Source organism: Hibiscus syriacus, unplaced genomic scaffold (assembly GCF_006381635.1).
Source record: "Hibiscus syriacus cultivar Baekdansim isolate YM2019G1 unplaced genomic scaffold, ASM638163v2 tig00015461_pilon, whole genome shotgun sequence".
Lineage (NCBI taxonomy): Eukaryota > Viridiplantae > Streptophyta > Magnoliopsida > Malvales > Malvaceae > Hibiscus > Hibiscus syriacus.
Genome location: NW_024062364.1, coordinates 10,601 through 30,202, shown reverse-complemented (window position 1 = coordinate 30,202; position 19,602 = coordinate 10,601). Strand labels below are relative to the sequence as shown.

At 35.2% G+C, this 19,602-nt stretch overlaps 2 protein-coding genes and 1 pseudogene across 3 annotated transcripts in view; 2 read left to right on the top strand and 1 right to left on the bottom strand.

Annotated features, from left to right (window-relative positions):
- Positions 1–4,857, top strand: part of LOC120207908 (polyubiquitin-like) — a 33,550-nt gene extending 28,693 nt beyond the window's left edge. Inside the window, 2 exon segments of the mRNA XM_039207310.1 lie at positions 3,824–4,592; positions 4,595–4,857. Coding sequence (XP_039063241.1) covers positions 3,860–4,592; positions 4,595–4,776 — 915 coding nt within the window. The 5' untranslated portion in view covers positions 3,824–3,859 and the 3' untranslated portion in view covers positions 4,777–4,857.
- On the top strand, positions 356–3,123 carry LOC120207904 (annotated as a pseudogene).
- Positions 4,858–5,528: 671 nt separating the features above from the next.
- LOC120207902 lies at positions 5,529–18,693 on the bottom strand. 2 transcript variants are annotated; one of them, XM_039207303.1, is made up of 17 exons: positions 18,538–18,693; positions 18,379–18,447; positions 18,253–18,305; positions 17,311–17,344; positions 16,309–16,399; positions 15,208–15,296; positions 13,299–13,373; positions 12,225–12,313; positions 10,770–10,899; positions 9,393–9,482; positions 8,641–8,706; positions 8,185–8,276; positions 7,382–7,447; positions 7,200–7,266; positions 6,649–6,737; positions 5,989–6,115; positions 5,529–5,664 (listed from the first exon to the last, which is right to left on the bottom strand). In XM_039207303.1, exons 1-17 carry the CDS (start codon positions 18,655–18,657, stop codon positions 5,596–5,598), a joined length of 1,416 nt encoding a protein of 471 aa, XP_039063234.1. In that variant the 5' UTR covers positions 18,658–18,693; the 3' UTR covers positions 5,529–5,595. The 2 variants fall into 2 exon arrangements, with proteins under 2 accessions (XP_039063234.1, XP_039063235.1); XM_039207304.1 differs by having other exon boundaries at positions 5,530–5,664; positions 18,394–18,447.
- Positions 18,694–19,602: the final 909 nt, after the last annotated feature.

Genomic DNA, 19,602 nt, shown 5'->3' with positions numbered 1-19,602 from the left:
CTGTTGAATCCAGACAGTGATAGCGAGGAACCCAACGAGGGGAAATCATAGCTGGAGTCTGACGATTATCTAACAGCGCATAGGGGAAATCGAAATGTGAGAAACTCGAAGAAGAACTCGACAGTTATGCTTTCGTTGATTTAGAATAAATTTTTAGAACAGTAGCAACCGGCTTGAGACAAAGAGACGCGGGCTTCGTTTTGTGTGTGAAAAAAAATCAAATAAATTACCTGAATAAAATACTTATATTCAGCTGATTCCAAAATTGAATCTGCTCAAACTAAGGCTTCATTTGTCTATTTCTCCACATGATTTTGATTACACTCATACATAGCCAGAAAAAGATTCTAAAGAACAAAAGGCAAACGAAATGCATGTATGTGGACGCAAAGCAGGAGATCATCCCTCCAAACACTTCTCTTCCACTTGGCCTCCCTTTACCTGCCTCTCTCTGAATTAAAATTCGCAATCTTTTCTCAAGCAATCAAAACCCATTTTGTCCTTTGATTCGCTCTCTCTTTTTCTCCTCCCCGAATCCTTTTATCTCGCTTTCCTAAGTTAGAAAGATTTCGAGCTTTTTTATCCCCTTGTTTCATGGCTGAATTGGAGGACGTTGGAGCTGAAATCGGGTAAAGCTTCATCCTTTTTTACACTTTCTAATAAAACTTAAACCCTCAAATTTAATTTAGTCTTTTATCACTTTTTTAGAATATTTGATTACCGAATTCGATTTTTTGATTTCGTACGATTTGGTTAAGGAAATATCGTGGGGTGCATTTGTTTTGAAATTTATACTTTTATTTGTTTACAGTAACTTTAATTGTTTGCACCTTTAGACGCAAACTCTTTGATGAATAATGGGATTCTGTAATTGATATTTTACTGAGCAGACTAATAAAATGCTCTCGGGTTTTAATTTCTTTGGTTTATTAACTTGAGTAGTGTGGAGGAAGAATGAAATTTAAATATGGATGTTAAGGTTCAAATGTTGGTTTAGGGTTTCTGTCAATTTTGTCCAACGACGGATTTCAGCTTTGTTTGAATTAATGGTGTATGCTATGATGGTTGTCAATTTGTTGGTTGACAGTTCCGACATTGAAGTTGATGACCTAAGGTGTGAAAACATAGCCGAGAAAGATGTCAGTGACGAAGAGATTGAAGCGGGTGAATTGGAGAGACGAATGTGGAAAGATCGTATCAAACTTAAAAGGATTAAGGAAAGACAGAGGATAGCGGCCCAACAGACTGGGGAAATGCGAAAGTCGAAGAAGATCTCTGATCAGGCTCAGAGGAAGAAAATGTCCCGAGCTCAAGACGGGATTCTTAAGTACATGTTGAAGCTAATGGAAGTTTGCAAAGCGCAGGGATTTATCTATGGAATCATTCCTGAGAAGGGTAAGCCTGTAAGTGGTTCTTCGGATAATCTAAGAGCGTGGTGGAAAGAAAAGGTGAAGTTTGATAAGAATGGGCCTGCAGCCATAGCCAACTACGAGGCAGACTGTTTAGCTACGAGTGAGTCCGATAATGGTAGAAATGGGAAGCAGCGTAGCGGTCTCAAAGACCTGCAAGATGCTACTCTTGGATCCCTCTTGTCTTCCTTGATGCAGCACTGCGATCCCCCTCAGAGGAAGTATCCGTTGGAAAAGAGAATTCCTCCACCTTGGTGGCCAACCGGAAAAGAAGATTGGTGGGTAAAACTAGGGCTACAACGGGGTCAGAGTTCTCCTTATAATAAGCCACATGATCTTAAGAAGATGTGGAAAGTTGGAGTATTAACAGCTGTGATAAAGCACATGTCACCTGATACTGCAAAGATCCGGAGGCACGTACGTCAGTCAAAATGTTTGCAGGATAAGATGACAGCAAAGGAGAGTGCATTATGGTTGGGGGTGTTGAACCGAGAGGAAGCTCTGATTCGGCAACCTAGCAGTGATAATGGAACATCTGACATAACTGAAATGCCCCGAGGTAGACGTGGTGATAAGAAGCAACCTGCTATCAGCAGTGACAGTGATTATGATGTTGATGATGGAATAGGTTCAGTCTCTTCCAAAGATGAGCAGAGAAATCAGCCTATAGTTGTCGGGCCTGTGGCCTGTATTAGCAATGATGATTCCCATCCAGTACAAAACAACGAGCGAAAGGGAAAACAACCTAGGAGAAAGAGACCTCGTTTAAGGTCGAGCGATGGTCATCAAGAACATATGCCAAACCATAGTGATCAACAATCTGCTCCAAGCCATGGTGATCAACAACCTGTGCCGAACCATGGTGATCAACAATCTATAACAAGTGATGGTGGTCAACAACGTATGCCAAACCATGGTGAACGTGTAAGTGCCGAGTCAATAACCAGTTTGCCCGACATCAACCAAGCCGACGTATCATTCATGGAATATCATATGCCTGTCACTCAGCAGGAAAACGATGCAAGGACAGCATTGAGACATGTGCAGGAAGGTTTAGATGTTCAGCCGCATCTACCTTCACGTGGATACTGCCATTATCCCGCAATTCCTTGTGCTACTGAGATTTCAACACAGAGTATGTATGTAGATGGAAGGCTCATGCACTATCCGTTAATGCAACATGTTGAGTTGCACCATGGTTCTACATATGAATTCTATAATCCCTCGGTCAAATTTAGGCCTGGTAATGATGGTCAGCAAACTCAGATGGAGACGAATGTACCGCATATTAGGCCAGAGAATGGTGTCGATGTACCAGCCCCGGGTAGAAATGAACATGACATTGCTGGGGGAGAATTGCATCACCTATTGCATGATGATCAAGATAGAATGTTCATAATCCCTTTGGTTCTCCAACAAGTGATCCGCTATTTTTTGGTGGATTTCACAGTCCCTTTGAACTCCGATTCGATGGTACAAGTTCGCTGGATGAACTACTTGATGATGACTTGATACAGTACTTTGGTGCATAGGTTGGAATATGTGAGAGGCCATAGAGTAGATTGCAAGTAAAATGTTAGAACGTAATTGCGCATATATTTTGTGTTATGTTTACGGAGGTTTTTATAGATAAAACGATGTTTGGAAATAAGACGAAATGACAGAAAAAGTCGATTGAGGTTATTTGATAACATATGATATTAAATTTCTCTTCTCTCTCTTTGTAACAAGGATTTTTAATGTCATTTGAAGCTTTGTTCGGAAGAGAAAAAACAACAAGACGGCAAGCAATACTTTTTCTTTAGAATTTCTTTATTTTATTTGTGTATTGTGATTATTGAAATATGATTTTATTGTATCTTAGACGGTAGGTAAATGTTAAATTTAGATAATATTTAGTACTTTAATAAAAAAATGAATTTAAATTATATAAATAGTCGAATGATTACTTTATAAATTTTAATAATCAAATATTTAATAAAATAATATATTATAAATTAATTTGTAATTTTTAATAATGAAGAGATCAATCTACAATGGATGGACTATTTGTATTGTTTAACCTAATAATAAAAAGAAAAAAAGAAACGAATGTTCCAGATTATTCGTGAACAGCACCGGAACGTTCCTATTAAAATTTAAACATCATGCTAACTCAGTTTTCTTGTTCGTATCGCCCACACAATTGCTGACACGAGTAAGGCGGGCAACCTTAGAAATTTGTTTCGTTCCAGAATAAATAAATAAAATAAAATATTTTTTTATTGCATTTTCTCGTTATTTCTAGAAGCTTCTACACCGTCAACTCCTCTCCAGATTAGGTCTTCCTTTTTCTACTATATAACCAAATCCCTCCCTCCGTTTTTTCCCACAGAATCATCAATTGTTCTCTTGAAATCCTTTTTTTCTCTACTCGTCGTTTATTGTTCTTACTTGAATTTTTGTCGAAGATGCAGATCTTTGTAAAGACCCTCACCGGAAAAACAATAACCCTCGAGGTGGAGAGCTCCGACACCATCGATAACGTTAAGGCCAAGATCCAGGACAAGGAAGGTATCCCTCCGGACCAGCAGCGTTTGATCTTCGCCGGCAAGCAACTCGAAGACGGCCGTACTCTCGCCGACTATAACATCCAGAAGGAGTCGACTCTCCATCTGGTCCTCCGCCTCCGCGGTGGCATGCAGATCTTCGTCAAAACCTTGACCGGCAAGACTATAACACTTGAAGTCGAAAGCTCAGACACCATAGATAACGTCAAGGCCAAGATTCAGGACAAGGAAGGCATACCTCCGGACCAACAGCGATTGATCTTCGCCGGGAAGCAGCTCGAAGACGGCCGTACTCTCGCCGACTATAACATTCAGAAAGAGTCGACACTCCATCTGGTCCTCCGTCTCCGTGGTGGTATGCAGATCTTCGTTAAAACCCTGACTGGCAAAACTATAACTCTTGAAGTCGAAAGCTCTGACACCATAGACAACGTCAAGGCGAAGATTCAGGACAAGGAAGGCATCCCTCCGGACCAGCAGCGATTGATCTTCGCCGGAAAGCAGCTAGAGGATGGTCGCACCTTGGCCGATTACAATATTCAGAAGGAATCGACTCTTCACCTTGTGCTCAGGCTTCGTGGTGGCATGCAGATCTTTGTTAAAACCTTGACAGGAAAAACAATTACCCTTGAGGTAAGAGCTCGGACACGATCGACAATGTGAAAGCGAAAATCCAGGATAAGGAAGGCATTCCTCCGGACCAACAGAGGTTGATTTTCGCAGGGAAGCAGCTGGAAGATGGCAGGACCCTTGCAGATTACAATATCCAGAAAGAGTCTACGCTTCACCTTGTTCTGAGGCTTCGTGGAGGGATCTAGATATTCTGATATGGCCATTTAATCGTTTCTTTCTGCGTTATTGCCTTGTTATTTGGAATGAAGATCTTATTTCTGATGTTATGTTGAAATCCGCTATTCGGAATAAAACCATGATGAACTAGCTTTCTTTCTAATAATTTTTGGCTTTATACAACAATACTAGTTGAAACCCATTTCTATGCACTATTATTAGCTTCTAATAATTTTTCTAATGGATCGAATTAGGACGTATTTGAGACAAACTCATGTATCACTATCGTATATATATTTGCTTAATTTTGGGTTGACACAATATGAACCCCAAAATTTGTCAAAACTCGTGTACAAATTGTTAACCATGTAGATCAAGTTGAATAATTTTATATGCCAACTTTGGTACGACATTTTGATTCAACCGCAACCCCGGTATTGTACATTTAAAATTCTCCATGACCTTGTGAATCTTTAATCTTAAACAATGAAACTGCAGATGTATGATTTAGTGCAACTAAAGCAATAGGTATTTGCACCAAACTTTTTGTTTAATTTCTATACAGTTATACCAATCAAATATAGAGAAGGATAGAGTATTTACACATAGCGCTTGGCTTTAAGACGAACCTATTTTAATGAAGACACAACCTACATAGTCAAATCATTCCTCTGGACTTTGTTCTCAAGGCTCTCCATACATGAAACCGGTATGCATTTCGATCAAACAGGTTCGGTGATGAGTATGAAGCACTCCCAAATTTAGATCTACCCATAACGATTTTAAGTTACCGTTTTTTTCCTTGAGTTTATGACAAAATAGTAGGAAAAGTTACCAGTTTCCCAACTCTAGAGGGCCTTCTCCGTCGCTTGCACAAATTTCTGGTGTGGTTGAGAAATGGCGAGCAATGATGAATGCTGAAACAATTTTAAATCAAAATAAATCATCATAACGATTTTGATTTGTACAAGTCAAGAAGCATAATAGAATGACCACTGCTTCACTTAGCTTGATTACCATAAAGATGCAATCTCACTAGCAAATAATCAGGATCAAGTGTCCATATAATTACGAGTACTAGCCTACGCTCCGATTAGGACTCGACATAAGTCTACTTTCAGTCCATTGAACTTGCTTACACGATCTACAGTAAGTAACTTGTATGAGGGAAAGGAGGTAGTGTGAGAATTGAAAGAAGCTACATCGATCATATATAAATATAAGGAATCAGAATAAAACACCTTTGTCCCAGCTATGATGGTACCATTAAGGGGATGACTTGCACATGCGGTAACACCTTCAGATAACGGAACAAAAATGTTTTTCTTTGTTTGGCGGTTTATCTCAGACATACTTTCTTCATGCTCCCTAGAAAAACAAAGATAAATAAAGAAAATTGTGAAAAAGAAAATCGATTCCTGAAAGAAACATGGACAACAGTTGGATTATTTCTTATGACTTTGTACAAAAAATATTTGCATATCATATGTTAGTACATTACATAAAAACATGCATGAATATGCACCTAGCATGAGTGGTGCCTTTAACATGGAAGTAATCACTGAATATTAAATATCTAATTAGCATGAAAAAAAAACAAGAGCCAACAACACGCATGAAAATAACACACTGCCTCTGAACCATGGTGAGAAAATTACAGTATGTTCCGTAACAAGAGGTGCAAAAAAGAATTTCAAGCATACACCAAGGAGAACGCCTCATAATATAAGCAAATAGTTATGACTACACAGACAAACTGCTTGTTTTGAATTACTCTTACTCACACAAGAACAATACTAAGATTCGAACAAGCAAATGTAAACCATGTGTACAACCAAAATAATCCATTGACCTCCAGAGAACCTGATGGCTAACGTATGAAAGTTTAAGAAGCCCCTTACTTGTAGTCCACGTGACTGGGAGAGCTTGTATCAGGATAGAAATCTAAAATATGAATGCCAGAGTCATATGATGATCCTACTGCATAAATCTACACCAAACAAATAGTGGTGTGAGATTTTTTTAAAATGCATACTGGGATCGAAGAGAGCATAATAGTTTGAGCCCATATGTGTTAAAACCCACAGAAAAGGCTATGTGATGCATATGTTACTATGTATCGAAGGATATCGTTAATCAAAACAGTCCTGCATTACCTAAAACTGTACGCAAGGCAACAGCCATAGAAATTGCCGATAGTACAAAAGTGTAGCGTTAGATATAGTCAAAAAGAATTTGAAGCATTATATGAAGATGATTTAGCTGATTGTTGCACAATGCTCAAAAGTTAGGTTTCCTTTAATGTGCCAAGTAATTTATATCCCCTTGAGGAATTTGATGGTTATCCTGAGTTTTAAAAACAATTATGTGGTAATGCAAAACTGAAGAACGTTTTATAATGTTACAGAAAATGAAACTGAACCAAAAAAAACTATGATAAAAAGGTTCTTACAGAAGATGCTGGCAGCCATGAGGCTTTTCTCAAGTATAACAGATCAGATGATATGCTGGCTCCTGTCCTAACAAATTCAATTTTTTTAAAAAAAATGAACTAAATGTCCAGATACCATACATAAGTTCTCAATATCTTGCTATAAAATATGAGAAACACCGAAGTTGTTCAATTTTACTTACAACCAAGCTGGAGGAGGACAATGAACATGCGTAACTCTTAAATTGTAAATATCCAAAACACCTGACCTGCACGGCATGAGGAATTGAAAAGAAAGAAAACATCAAAGTGACATCGGAGCTTACATTATAATATTTATTTATTTCAGTTTTATTAAATATTAGATACATTTTGGATGGGTAGGATTATAAATTTCATTTATGTTTCATTTGTAACCCTAATATAAATAAGCTATAAAATATTACAGCCACAACTTATCCTTATTATTTTATGTTTCATTTGTAACCCTAATATATTTATGTTTCGTTGAAAACATCATTAACCGAGAAAAATGATTTCTTAAGCAGTTGATGACAACAAACCAACTGTACTACAAATTCCAATTCATCTTCCATGAATCGAAGAATGGCATGTCATTTTTTATTTTAAAAATAGAAAACTAAGAAATAAAAAAAATCAGGAGAAGAAATGGGGGATAGAGAAGGGGAGGCTGGTTCGAGACAGATCCTTGTCAATTGACTAACAAAGGACACGAGAGGTGCAATTTTTTATGGAATGAAAGTTGGAGTACTTAGTTGCAGTTGGAGAGTACTTAGTTGCAAATATTCTTTTCTTTAGACACCAAATCAGAAATTTCACTATAATTTGGGTACCACATGTAGTTAACCCTAAAAATATTATTTTCCTTGCTTGTCGAGCACTGATAGGTCACAAAAACAAATGTGAGAGAAGTGTCAACATAATCAATAATCCAGACTAAATTATTAATGAAGGAAAAAGTAATTAGCTTCATTCCATTACATACCAACCATCATCTAGATGGAATGCCAATTGATACGGGCAAGAAGGATCAAGATCAATGGAGTGTATTTCCTTGGGAACAATATCTGATTGTGCCTGAAAAACGAAGGAAATCGGTCATTATAAAACTTATTTTGCATTATGGAAACGAACTGGGCTGATTCTGTTTTTACTTTCATGGTGGTTTGTTCCCATGTAACCTATGTTTCATTCTAGAAGCATTTACATCAACTTCACATTATATAACTACTGCTTTTTTCTGGTAGTTCCAGATCAAATAAGGACAATCACAACTCATTAGATAGGTTAAATGTACTTTTGCGAAGGTACACATATATTGGACATTCATAAATATGGTCCTTCATAGGCAATTTATCTAAAGGCCTTTTGAAAATGAAAATCTAACAGAAGCATGTGTATCCTGAGGGAAAGAACAAGACCAAAATTTAATAGAGCATACCTTTAAAGATCCAATCTTTGACAGCATTGATACTAACTTCAAAGATACTAGAGGAGGATGACCTGCCTGAATGAGGGAAAGCATCATGAATGTCAGTACAAGCATTAATAAGAAACTACTATCTTGTCAACTTCCAAAGCTTCGTTAACTATAGGCATAAAGATATATCATCAATAACTGAATCCAGACAGTTAAAAATGTTGGCTTAGGATGGCCGCTGCACCCTTGTGTACCATTTTCTCTTAAGCATGATGGTTAATACCAGCGACAGTCCGGCAGACTTTTGACAATATGCAACATAGAAAAGGCACAGTAAAAGCAAAGAATTCATCATAAGGGGGCGGCTGATGAGGTACAAATAGGTACTCCATATATAAAAATCATGGTGACCTTGCATAAAGTAAATAAGCAAGGACTAACTAATATTTATTATACATCTTTATTACAATTAAGTTCCAAAATTGCTCAACATTCTTATTTCAGCATTCTTTCTGTCATTCATGCAAATAGAAGGGAATGGTTTCTGCCTTCTAGGGAAGAATTATATATTCAGCTACATAACATACGTCTTGATTGAAAGTATAATCACGAACTTACATTTTCTTTGTGTTTGAGATCTAAGCTTATATAAATTAATACTTATCAGAGGGACTGGGTTCAGTGAAGAGTAATTGACCAAATTTTTAACTCCAACTTTATACATTGTACTGGTGTATATTCCAAAAATCAAAATTCAAACCTCAAGGTCTTACCTCATTATGACATTGAAAAGCAGCAGATGTTCTTCCCCCTCGAAGATCCCACATATAAATATTGCCATCCTTACTAGCCCCAAAAATGGTCTGCATTAAATGCACTTACCAAGGCTAAGGATTATTCAAAATCTCAAATAGACAGCATTACAAGCAATTAATCATGTAGCGTCTTTAAAAGGGGTGTGGATTCCTTCTATTTAGTGTGTTTTTAATAACTTTACTAATTATTCTACTATGGTAGTACCACCTAATTTGCTGCTAGCACTATGTTAAGAGAAGCAAAATTACAATAATATAATGTAAAACTTAGGTAAACTGGACGCAAAAACAATGGATTTCTTAACAAAACTAGAAGAGCACCCTTGAGTCACACCGACTTCCATTTTTCCACAAAACTAGAAGAGCACCCTTGAGTCACACTGACTTCCATTTTTCCCAACTAAAATGGGTAAACATTTTTATTTCTTATAAGCACACCCATTCTGTAAGTTTGAAATCAATATCATTCTTCAAGAATTAAAGAATAAATAAATCGAAGTCTGAATTTGATTCCCCTACTAATTAAAACTGGCAGTTTTAATCCCTCTACCCTAGTTTCAATGAATTTAGTCTTCACACTTCTACAAAAAGTCCATGTAGGGTCGATTGACAGAATGTTAAAATTTTAGACCATGTGACCGTTTACTTTGTAGAACGACAACCTAATTTTTTTGGTCAAGTTGCACTCATTAGCAAAAACACAATTTTTAATAAGAAAAAAACAATTTTGTTAGAATCTGAAAAAACATTAATTATAATATAATTATATAAAATGCATTGAAAATTTCCGTATGTTATTATCATCAATCAGCATTAATGTATTATTGATCATGTTCCTTACTGTGAATTTTGTATTATAATGTTAATTATGTAATAGCTATGCATTTCAAAGAATACTACAAATAACTTTAGGTCCTTGTTTTTTCTTCTTTCCAACACAAAGCATCAAGGTGGTTCCAATCTATCAGCCTTGGAGCTTGATAAATAAAGCCAATCCACAAATCAATATTATCAATCACCTATGATTCAAGTTGGAACCAATGGTTTCTAAGCCATAAGCAAATGAAACTCCAAACTTGCCATTTCCTTTGTAGTTGTTTTTTGGCACATAAGAGGAGGTACTAGGGGACCTGGGGCTTTGAACCTTAGATCTCAACCGTACTAAGGGTAGCAACAGTTTAGCCAAGCCTGAGTGGCTAAATAACATATAACATAGAATGAATCTCGTGTTCATCTCTTAAACATAAAAAGAAGGATAGTAACACAAATACATCTTTCCTACGGATTCAGATAAGTTAACTTAATAAACAAAAGAGAGCTCTTTAATTTGTGAACCTGATTATCTACATGCGGTTGGATAGTATTGAGGGTGCTACGGGAACCAGTTATAAGCTCAAGGCAAGGAAGATGGCTCTTTCTTCTGTCCCATATATTGACTACACCATGCGTGTCAGAAGCAATTAACCTATAGCAACCAACCAGAAGGAAGAAAAGTTTAAGCAGTTGAGCCCAACTCAATTCAACAACATATGACCAAATTAACATTGAAAATATAGAAAACATGGCAGCCTTCATATGTTGTATAACCATTCATCGAGCAGAAATCCAGGAGCAAAAACTATCAGCAATGAAAATAAAACACTCCATTTACAGATCCAAAAATCATCAGAAAAAATCAAATACTGGGTCAAGAACGTTAAGAGCTGCTTTAATAATTAATATATTAGTTAACTTGGCATTAGAACACAAAAATTATCTCAAATCCTTCATAAAGATACTAATTCCAAAGCCTAACTGCTTAAACAAGAATTAAGCCACAAATCAGCTGAACTATTGATTATTTTTGTTGCTTGGCTAGTCAGGATCCTCAATCCCAGGCATAAATATATATCTGAGAACTCGAAAGATTTACTAGGGCACGTGTCATAACAAAGATGGCTAATAAAAATTTATAAACCAACAAAGGGGTCAATAAGTAGCTTGTTTCTCACCAACAAAGCCTCTTGACTGACTTCAATGGAAAATCAAGCAAATCAAGTTTCTGTAAACTGTTATCAACATGTATCTGTACCTAAAATTTAAGTGCTACTTCATTAAATGTATAACAAGGACCAATAACTAGTTTTTCAACACAACGATGTCTCTAGTTCCAACTAAGTTACAGGTGATTATTTCTCTAGATTTTAGGCTAGCACAGAAAAGATCAATATAAACGATACAAAATATTTAGAATGACCAAATAAATATGATGATTCAAAATAATAACTTCCATGATTCTAGTCTACAGGAAAATAGACTGGGCTGCCTTGATCTTCACGCCCAAAATATTGAAACTATAGAAATAAAAAAAAAGTTATACAAAAACTCATATGTCAAAATTTAGTAAAGGCATACAAGGAAAGCAAACACTCTAGAATAATAGCTTCCACTTCAAACTTGTCTTATGGATATCAACGGCATAATTCAGGCAAAGCTCTGCTGAATTATTAACCTTTTTATACCAGAGAGAAAAATAAGATAATAATATGAATCAACATCAGTGCGCTAGAATTTGTTACCCAAGGTTATGATGTTTTTATGTTTTTTGTACTTCGTTGGTCGCTATCGGAAGAGGTTTCTCAAATGTGAAAGGGTCAACTTAACTAAATAATATAACTGACTTCAAAAACCAAGTGCAGATTTATTAAAGATAAGCCTGAACAGTTACATTAGTTGTCTGATAATTTTTTTTATTTTTTTCATCATTTGGGGGAGGTGGGGGTAAAGGATTTTTCTCAGCCTTTGACCAACCTGGAATCATCAGTTGTAAAAGCTATGGCACATAAACCCTTATATACTTCTGAACCGAGAACAGAGAGAGTACGTCTTGTTCTGAACACCTGAGTTAACAATGAAGAAAGTCTTCATTATACACTGAAATAAAGCTAGTCAGATATAGGCAAACTTTACGAATTCATTGACAGTTAAGTTTTGAAGACAAGAATAATGACCATATAATTTTATTCGAGGAACCTATCACATAAATAGAAATTATGACTACATTAAAACCTATTTGAAGCTCCCTTAGTCACAAATTGGTACACAGGATAAAAAAAGAGCTAAACCGGAAGCACTGGAAAAGTCATTACCAACTATAAGTGCAATACTCAATTCTACATGACCCTCACTCTCCATGGTCCTCATAATCTTTTTAAAAAGGTGTTCAGCAAATCAATCTTCATCAATTATCATCTAAAGACTTCATGTTTCGTTGCAAGTCCCTGAAACCAGTCTTCTTTCTCTATCCTGATGTCCATAAATACCTCATAATAAATCTACACCTAAATGATGCCCTAGCTGGTCTTTTTAAAAAAAATGGTAAATATACTAGTAGATTTCTACATAAAGAAAATACATACTTTTATTAATTTAACATACAAGACTCTTTTGAACCATATTAAGTAAAGATATAATAAAAAGGGCTATGATTGTTGAAGTTCAAACTCAAGAGCTTTAATACCGTATTAAACTAAATGTCCAATTAACCCAAAGTATCAAGAATCATATTAAAAGGGGAATGAGACACTAAATATATTTATTAATTTAACAAACTATAACTATAGGCAATGAGACACCAATTAAAGATATATTAGAAAGGGAAATGGCTGTCAAACTTCAAACTCGAGAACTTTGATACCATGTTAAATTGAATGCTCAATTAACCCAAAAACTTGAGCTGAAAGGAAAGAACCCAACTATTATATTCAAGTATCAACAATCATATAGGCATGAATCTACAATTAGTTGATCCACAAAGATCAGTAATCAATACCTCCAATAAAGAGACTTATCGTATATGACCAGGAAACCAAAAGAGAAACTTACCTCAACTGGTTTAGAAGAGATATAACCGATATCAAAGATCAGTACTTCATTACTTTTCACAGAGGTACACACAACCTAGCACAGTAAACAAGATCATTATGCTGACAGCTACATTTTGCATATGGCAAGTGCGAAAAACAATAAAGTAAAATGTTTTTTGACCATATAGAAATATCTAACTGTATGAAATTTTGTGGATATGTGTTAACTTCCTAAAAATACTTTTAAGGCCTTTTTCACTTAAATTATTGTTTGTTTAAAAGCTCATTTTAGACATTTTAGGATCATGTAGTTGCATATAGTGCATTTGTGGTGGTTGTGCTATTTTATTTCTTAATGGTGCTGTTTGAGGGAAAGGTGCAATTTGTTTGTGGTGTGCAGGGAATAGCAAGAAAAAAGGATTCTTTGGGAAGTAATGCCGCGGCATCACACGTTGCTAAAGCATATTGAAATGACTTGGCATTTCCGGCGCAGAAAAAGACAAAAAAATATTTCTGCATAAGGACAGCTGGCACTGGACAGCTGGCTTTGCACGTGAAGGACTGCTATAACCACCTGCCAGAGCTGCCAAAGGACCACTGCCACTTAGAGGATAAGGTTCACACCCAACATGTGATTCTAGGGATATGAGGGGTATTTTGCACCCAACAACCTCATCATTACCCCTAGATATTTTTTATTATATATGATACCTCATGGGGGAGAAAAAAAGGAGAGGGAGAACACATACGGTAGCAAAAATCACATTTTTTATTTTCTCTTTTCCTTTCTTCTTCCTTGGGATATTTCTCCATTGATAAAGCTCCAAGGAGTGGCGAGCTAGGAGCCGAAATGAGCTAGCGAGCTAGGTGATTCGTGGTGGCCGAGAAGAGACCTCCGGTGGCGCGTCGAAGGCTTCTTCTCAACTTCCCTTTTTGCTGCTATTTTATATTTATTTGTGGATTGTTGGAACAAATATTTTCATGACTTTGTGTTTGGATATTTTGAACCCCACCATGAACTAACTTATTTGGTGGTGGTTGATTTAATGGTTGTTTGAACTTTATTTTTAATGGTATATTTAAGTTTATTTTGGTTCTTTATTTGCTTTGCTTATGAATGTTTCACCATCTAGGCTTGTAAGAGGCATAGAAATGTCCATTTCTTAGATGAAGGTTAGGTATTCAAAAGAATCCTAAGCTAAAAATACTTGTAAGTATTCGGAAGAAACGCAAAATAAGATCCTCATAAGCAATGGGTTATAGTATTTTCAAGGGGCTTTGAACCGGCCTAGGAGTATTATAATCTAATCCCTTAGATCTCGGAAGAGACTAGGATAGGATTTCAACGACTAAAAAGGGTGTCTTTATCAATAGGGTAGGCTGTCCAACATCGTTGAGTGAGAGTAGATGCCTTGGCATCCTATTCTGTTAGGTTCTTTAGAACACTTTAGGAAAGCCCTGTCGAGTAAGTAAAGACCAGTTAGCTTAAATATACTTGAGAAATAAGTTTAGCATCCGTAGATCAATCCCTACCATTCATTCTCTTGGAAGCTTGTCACGTGAGGATTATTTTCTTTTCATTTTATCTTTATTTACTGTTTTTACCATTTTTCATTGCCTTGACATTTCACCATACTCAACATTAAACATCCATCATTGCCATTGCATTTCCATTTGCTACACCATCAGACTATCACTCCATATCCACCGGCATACATATTTATATTACCATGACATTTGTATATATCAAGACTAACTATACTTAGATAATTTAGTGCATTGCTTTGGTTAGACTTTAGTAATTTCACCCAATCCCTGTGGAGACGATACTCACTCATCATTATATTACTTGAGCGATTGTGTATACTTGCACATTATTTGCGTATAATTTATAGTACTCACAACACGCGAACAATATGGAAGTGAACCTCATCTTGGTTAGCAACATTCCACCGAACATCATCAAGTTGTTGCAAATTGAGGTGCATTAAATGCTTACTTTCATCTTCATATAAGGCTATTCCAAGGAAATAACAGAATAAAAGTAAGGTGGATGGTTAGGAATTTAGCGTAGATGAACGCTTGTATGAGTCCAGATAAAAAATCAGAAATAAAAAGAGTAAAACATATTCACACTTCAAAAGTGTCCGGATTTTTTTTTTTTTTGGGGGTATACATTTTACTTGAAATTCAAGGCAAAAAGAGATTTTGTAGTGATTAAGTTAAGCAACTCTTTAGGTCCACCAAGTTTATCATCATCCTTGGTTCGAGTTTAAGATTAAGATGAAGTGGGAATAATTATCCAGGTAAAACAAAAACTTAATCAACTAAGCATGACCATTGTAGATGTCGATAATATCATGCAAAATACATTAGAGGTGCAATACAGCCTTTTACTACACCCCCAAGAAACCTATGAGGACATAAATACGTATGCATAGGGCAGCAAAAATGAGTAAAGACCGTAAACAGTCCATCCAAGTGGGTGATGAGTCAAGTTGCTGATTTAAACAACATCCTGAATCCTAAACTAATTTCAGGATGGTAAGACAGTACAGCCAAACAAAATATGATGGCTCAGGTGACATTCACATCATAGAAAATTGACTCCTAAACCAAAACAGTGGATGGCAGTACATAACCAACAAATCAGCAACTACTGGACACTACAGATTAAGCATGTTGTACTTGTACTCCACTCTCTCATAAGTGTACCCTTATGCAATATTATGCAAAAAGGTGCACATCAAACCAAATTTTTGGATATATAGTTGAACACTTAGCATTATAGACCTAGGAATAGAGGCCCCATGTTTAAAGAGGCACGCCAAATGAACAATCTTTTCCAAATGTCTTTCTCCTTAATGCACAAAATCACTGTTAAATGCTGGAATTTTGTTTACATTTTCTACACATGTAACTTGCATGTACCGAAAATGTCAGGAAATTGTCACAAAAGTACACAATTCATGACAGAATGTGGATTAGTTAGGAAAGGGGAAAGGTGGAAAACAAGTTGATCAACTTACGTGGCAAGGAGCCGGTACTCTGGCAATATAGAGTCTCAAAGTCGTGAACAGTTAAGCACCCTGATTTTGTCACAGAAACCAAGTATATTCCCTGTAGACATTTATCGCTTAAAATATCAAGGGAAGTTGGGGAGAGAAGAGAAAGGACAACAACAGTAAAATGCAGTGCAAAGGAAAAGATGAGATAAGAGAATGATATTAAGAAAATATCAAGCATCTCTCATTAATAATTAACTCGTTGCCACAAAAATGCCACATAGGACGTAAAACATAAATTCAATTACTTATTTAGTAGTTAGGTGGTAGGCATTGCACACGCAAATAACACAAAACTCCTAAAGCCACAATCCAAATTACAAGCCTTGATCAGTGCAAACACTTGAAAGAAGTTTCTACTCACAGATATCACATGAACCAATGGACACAACAATCCACAACAAACACCAATTCTACACACACCAAGTCCCTAAAATGCAGTTTACAGATTAAAATTATTTGCAAACATGTAATAATTTGGCCACTTCTGTTTGTCTCCAATTGGACACCCCGATAATTAGAACTTGAATTTTCAAAATGGAGATCACAAGTTTGAACCTTGCAGTGGGGAGGGTGCTATTCATGGGATGGAAGACAGCTACTCCCCATCTGTAACTCAAATGAAACGTGCCCGAAAGAAAATGGTCAATGAATATTACCTTGAAATGTTGGGTTTTAATAAACTCAAAGTTTTGCCTCAAAATATGGCTTGATAAGTTCTAAACATGTTTACGAACCAAATTTTAAACAGCATAAATCGGCCCATTACTTCAAGTTTGATTGTACTCCAAAATATTTCATTCTTAATCATCGAAATCATATGTGTGTGTGTCTTTCTTTATATACAATCTTTACAAGAAATATGAATAAACCAAAAGACGATCAAGAAACAATGCTAACAGGGCAAACTTATCATCAGAAGGCACTGCAAGCTATAATTTTGTTATTTGTATTGTGAGGCTTCACCTTGTTGTCAAAGTCAACTGCAGATATTCCTTGCCTGATAAAGAATCATAGTAAGCTGTCTTTCGAAATGAAACAAAATGCATGAATAAATTGAAATTTGAGACAGGATATCAAAAAGCTTCACCACCAACAATTCCCATGTCTTGAAAATGCAGAGTTGAATGTTAAAACAAAAGGATGATTAACTGATTAGGTGAATTTAATTTTCAAGAATATGACTTGTAATAACCAGTAATTGTAGAAGAAATTAAACCTAGTAAAGAAAGGCCAAATAAAATTATCATCAATTCTTCATTCTGGACTAAAATAAATGACATTCTAGAAACTAAAATTAGATTGAATTATCTAGCAAATACCTCCAATCAAAGAGAAAGAATTGCACTTTAAAACTCAAGCCCAAGCAAAGAATGGGATTTGAAATACTATGCCATTGTTCATACATCTAAAACTTTATTCAGTCAAAGATGAGATTCTACCTATCTATAGCATATGCTTTATGACATTATTTGCTCAAAACTGATTATATTTTGTTATACAGGTCAATCATTGTCTTCTACTAAAAATGGATAACAATAGAACTTTATAAACATCAAGAGAAAAAAGAAAGCTTGAGGCCTAATTCATCGGTATCGTTATTTCTGATATTTCCCAGATATTTTCTTAGTTGCTACTTGTGTCTACCAGATCGATTATGTTCCATGAATGACTCTACACGAAGTTATGGTTGTGAATAAAAATCCTTATCATAATAGCATTTATGCATTTCACTTTTTGAAAAGTTAGTATAAAGCATTTTCCAAAGCAAAATATGAAAAGCAAAACAATCGACTTAAACTGAAAATAAATAAATAAACATGTGATACCAATTACAAAAACCATAAATATACGTGTATCTTCGCTGGAAAATAGGGGAGAAAAAAAAGAGAGGTAAGAAGCACAAACATTCTGAACGGAAGCTGATGACCCAAATTCACAGCACTGTTAATCCGATTCATCTAGAAACAGACGTTTAGAGGTCATAATCCAGCAAATTAAACAGCGTAATTGAACGGAATAATCATCACAAACCAATTTGGCGCATACATGGGTTTGACATGGCTTTTCATCAATGTGATAAAAATGCGGAAACGCACCAATCTAAGTCGTCATAAAAGCAAATATCAGTAATTGACCAAACCAACCATAAAAAAAAGCTTAAACAATTTAGAAGAAGAGGATTTGAAAGACCTCGGAATAAGAGTGCATGAGAAGAGAAGAGAGGCTGTGGCGGTATTTGGGGTCAAATTTTCCATTCAGTTCGACCTCGCTTCTTCGCCATGAACGCGCCCTTTGGATTTGAACGAACATTTTGAAATTCACCCAGTATTAAAAATTCAGAGCAATAGAAAATGAGATCGACACAAAAATAAGGAAGTGATCATTACCTTGGCTTGGATTTTCAGTATAGGGTTTGGAAGGAGTCAAATATTTGTCCATTATTTACCAGCAGCAAGAGATAAAGAAATTGATTGTGAACAATCATGGAGTTTAGTTCGCCCTTTAGAATTTAATGTTTTTTCCCCCTCTTTTTGGAGCTGTGTTGCATTTTCGTGTTTCCCGCCATTGTGGTTTACCGTCTAAAAGTAAAATAAAAGCTTTTTTTTTCCTTCACTTAGAAATAGATTTTTGGTTGTCTCACACAAATCGATTTTCATTTTTTTAATTATTATTTTAATTCAAATAATAATATTATTTTTTGAAACAAATAATAACATTATTAGTATGACGTATTATCGTTTAATATAATAAATTAATTTATATCTCATTGGTATATAGATTAGTTTGTATAATTAAAAATCTATTTAAGATTATTACTAATTAGTCAGTATAGCAAGATAAAGTGCTAGATTATTAATATTAAATATGGAGTAAATTAAATTAAAAATAATTTTTATCATAATAATTTTTTATAATATTTTATTTGAATTAATAGATAAAATACATTTGAGATTTAAATTTTGTATAACATATAAATTCATATATTTACCAATAATTAATTAACTTTTTATACCTTATATATTTTATATATACACATCTAAAATATTATTATTATGCAATATAGCCTTACAGAATACGTGAGGATATGTATTCCAAAACTCAATACATATATACTTAACAAAACTAAATTTTTGTTAGGTATTTATGAAAATGGAAAGACATTTTTTTCTTTTTAAAACTTTATAATAAACTTAAAATCACATTCAATAAAATTAATTATCATCTAATTCAGTGCATATTGAATTTATTATTATA

Bases quoted from the DNA above. Each gene is read 5' to 3' on its own strand.
- LOC120207902 (XM_039207303.1), bottom strand. From the start codon at position 18,657: ATGTTCGTTCAAATCCAAAGGGCGCGTTCATGGCGAAGAAGCGAGGTC. The intron at 17,345-18,252 runs GTTTGTGCTTCT...ATTCTTTATCAG, and splicing joins CATCAGCTTCCGTTCAGAAT to GCAAGGAATATCTGCAGTTG. The intron at 16,400-17,310 runs GTGAAGCCTCAC...AAATGTCTACAG, and splicing joins CAGTTGACTTTGACAACAAG to GGAATATACTTGGTTTCTGT.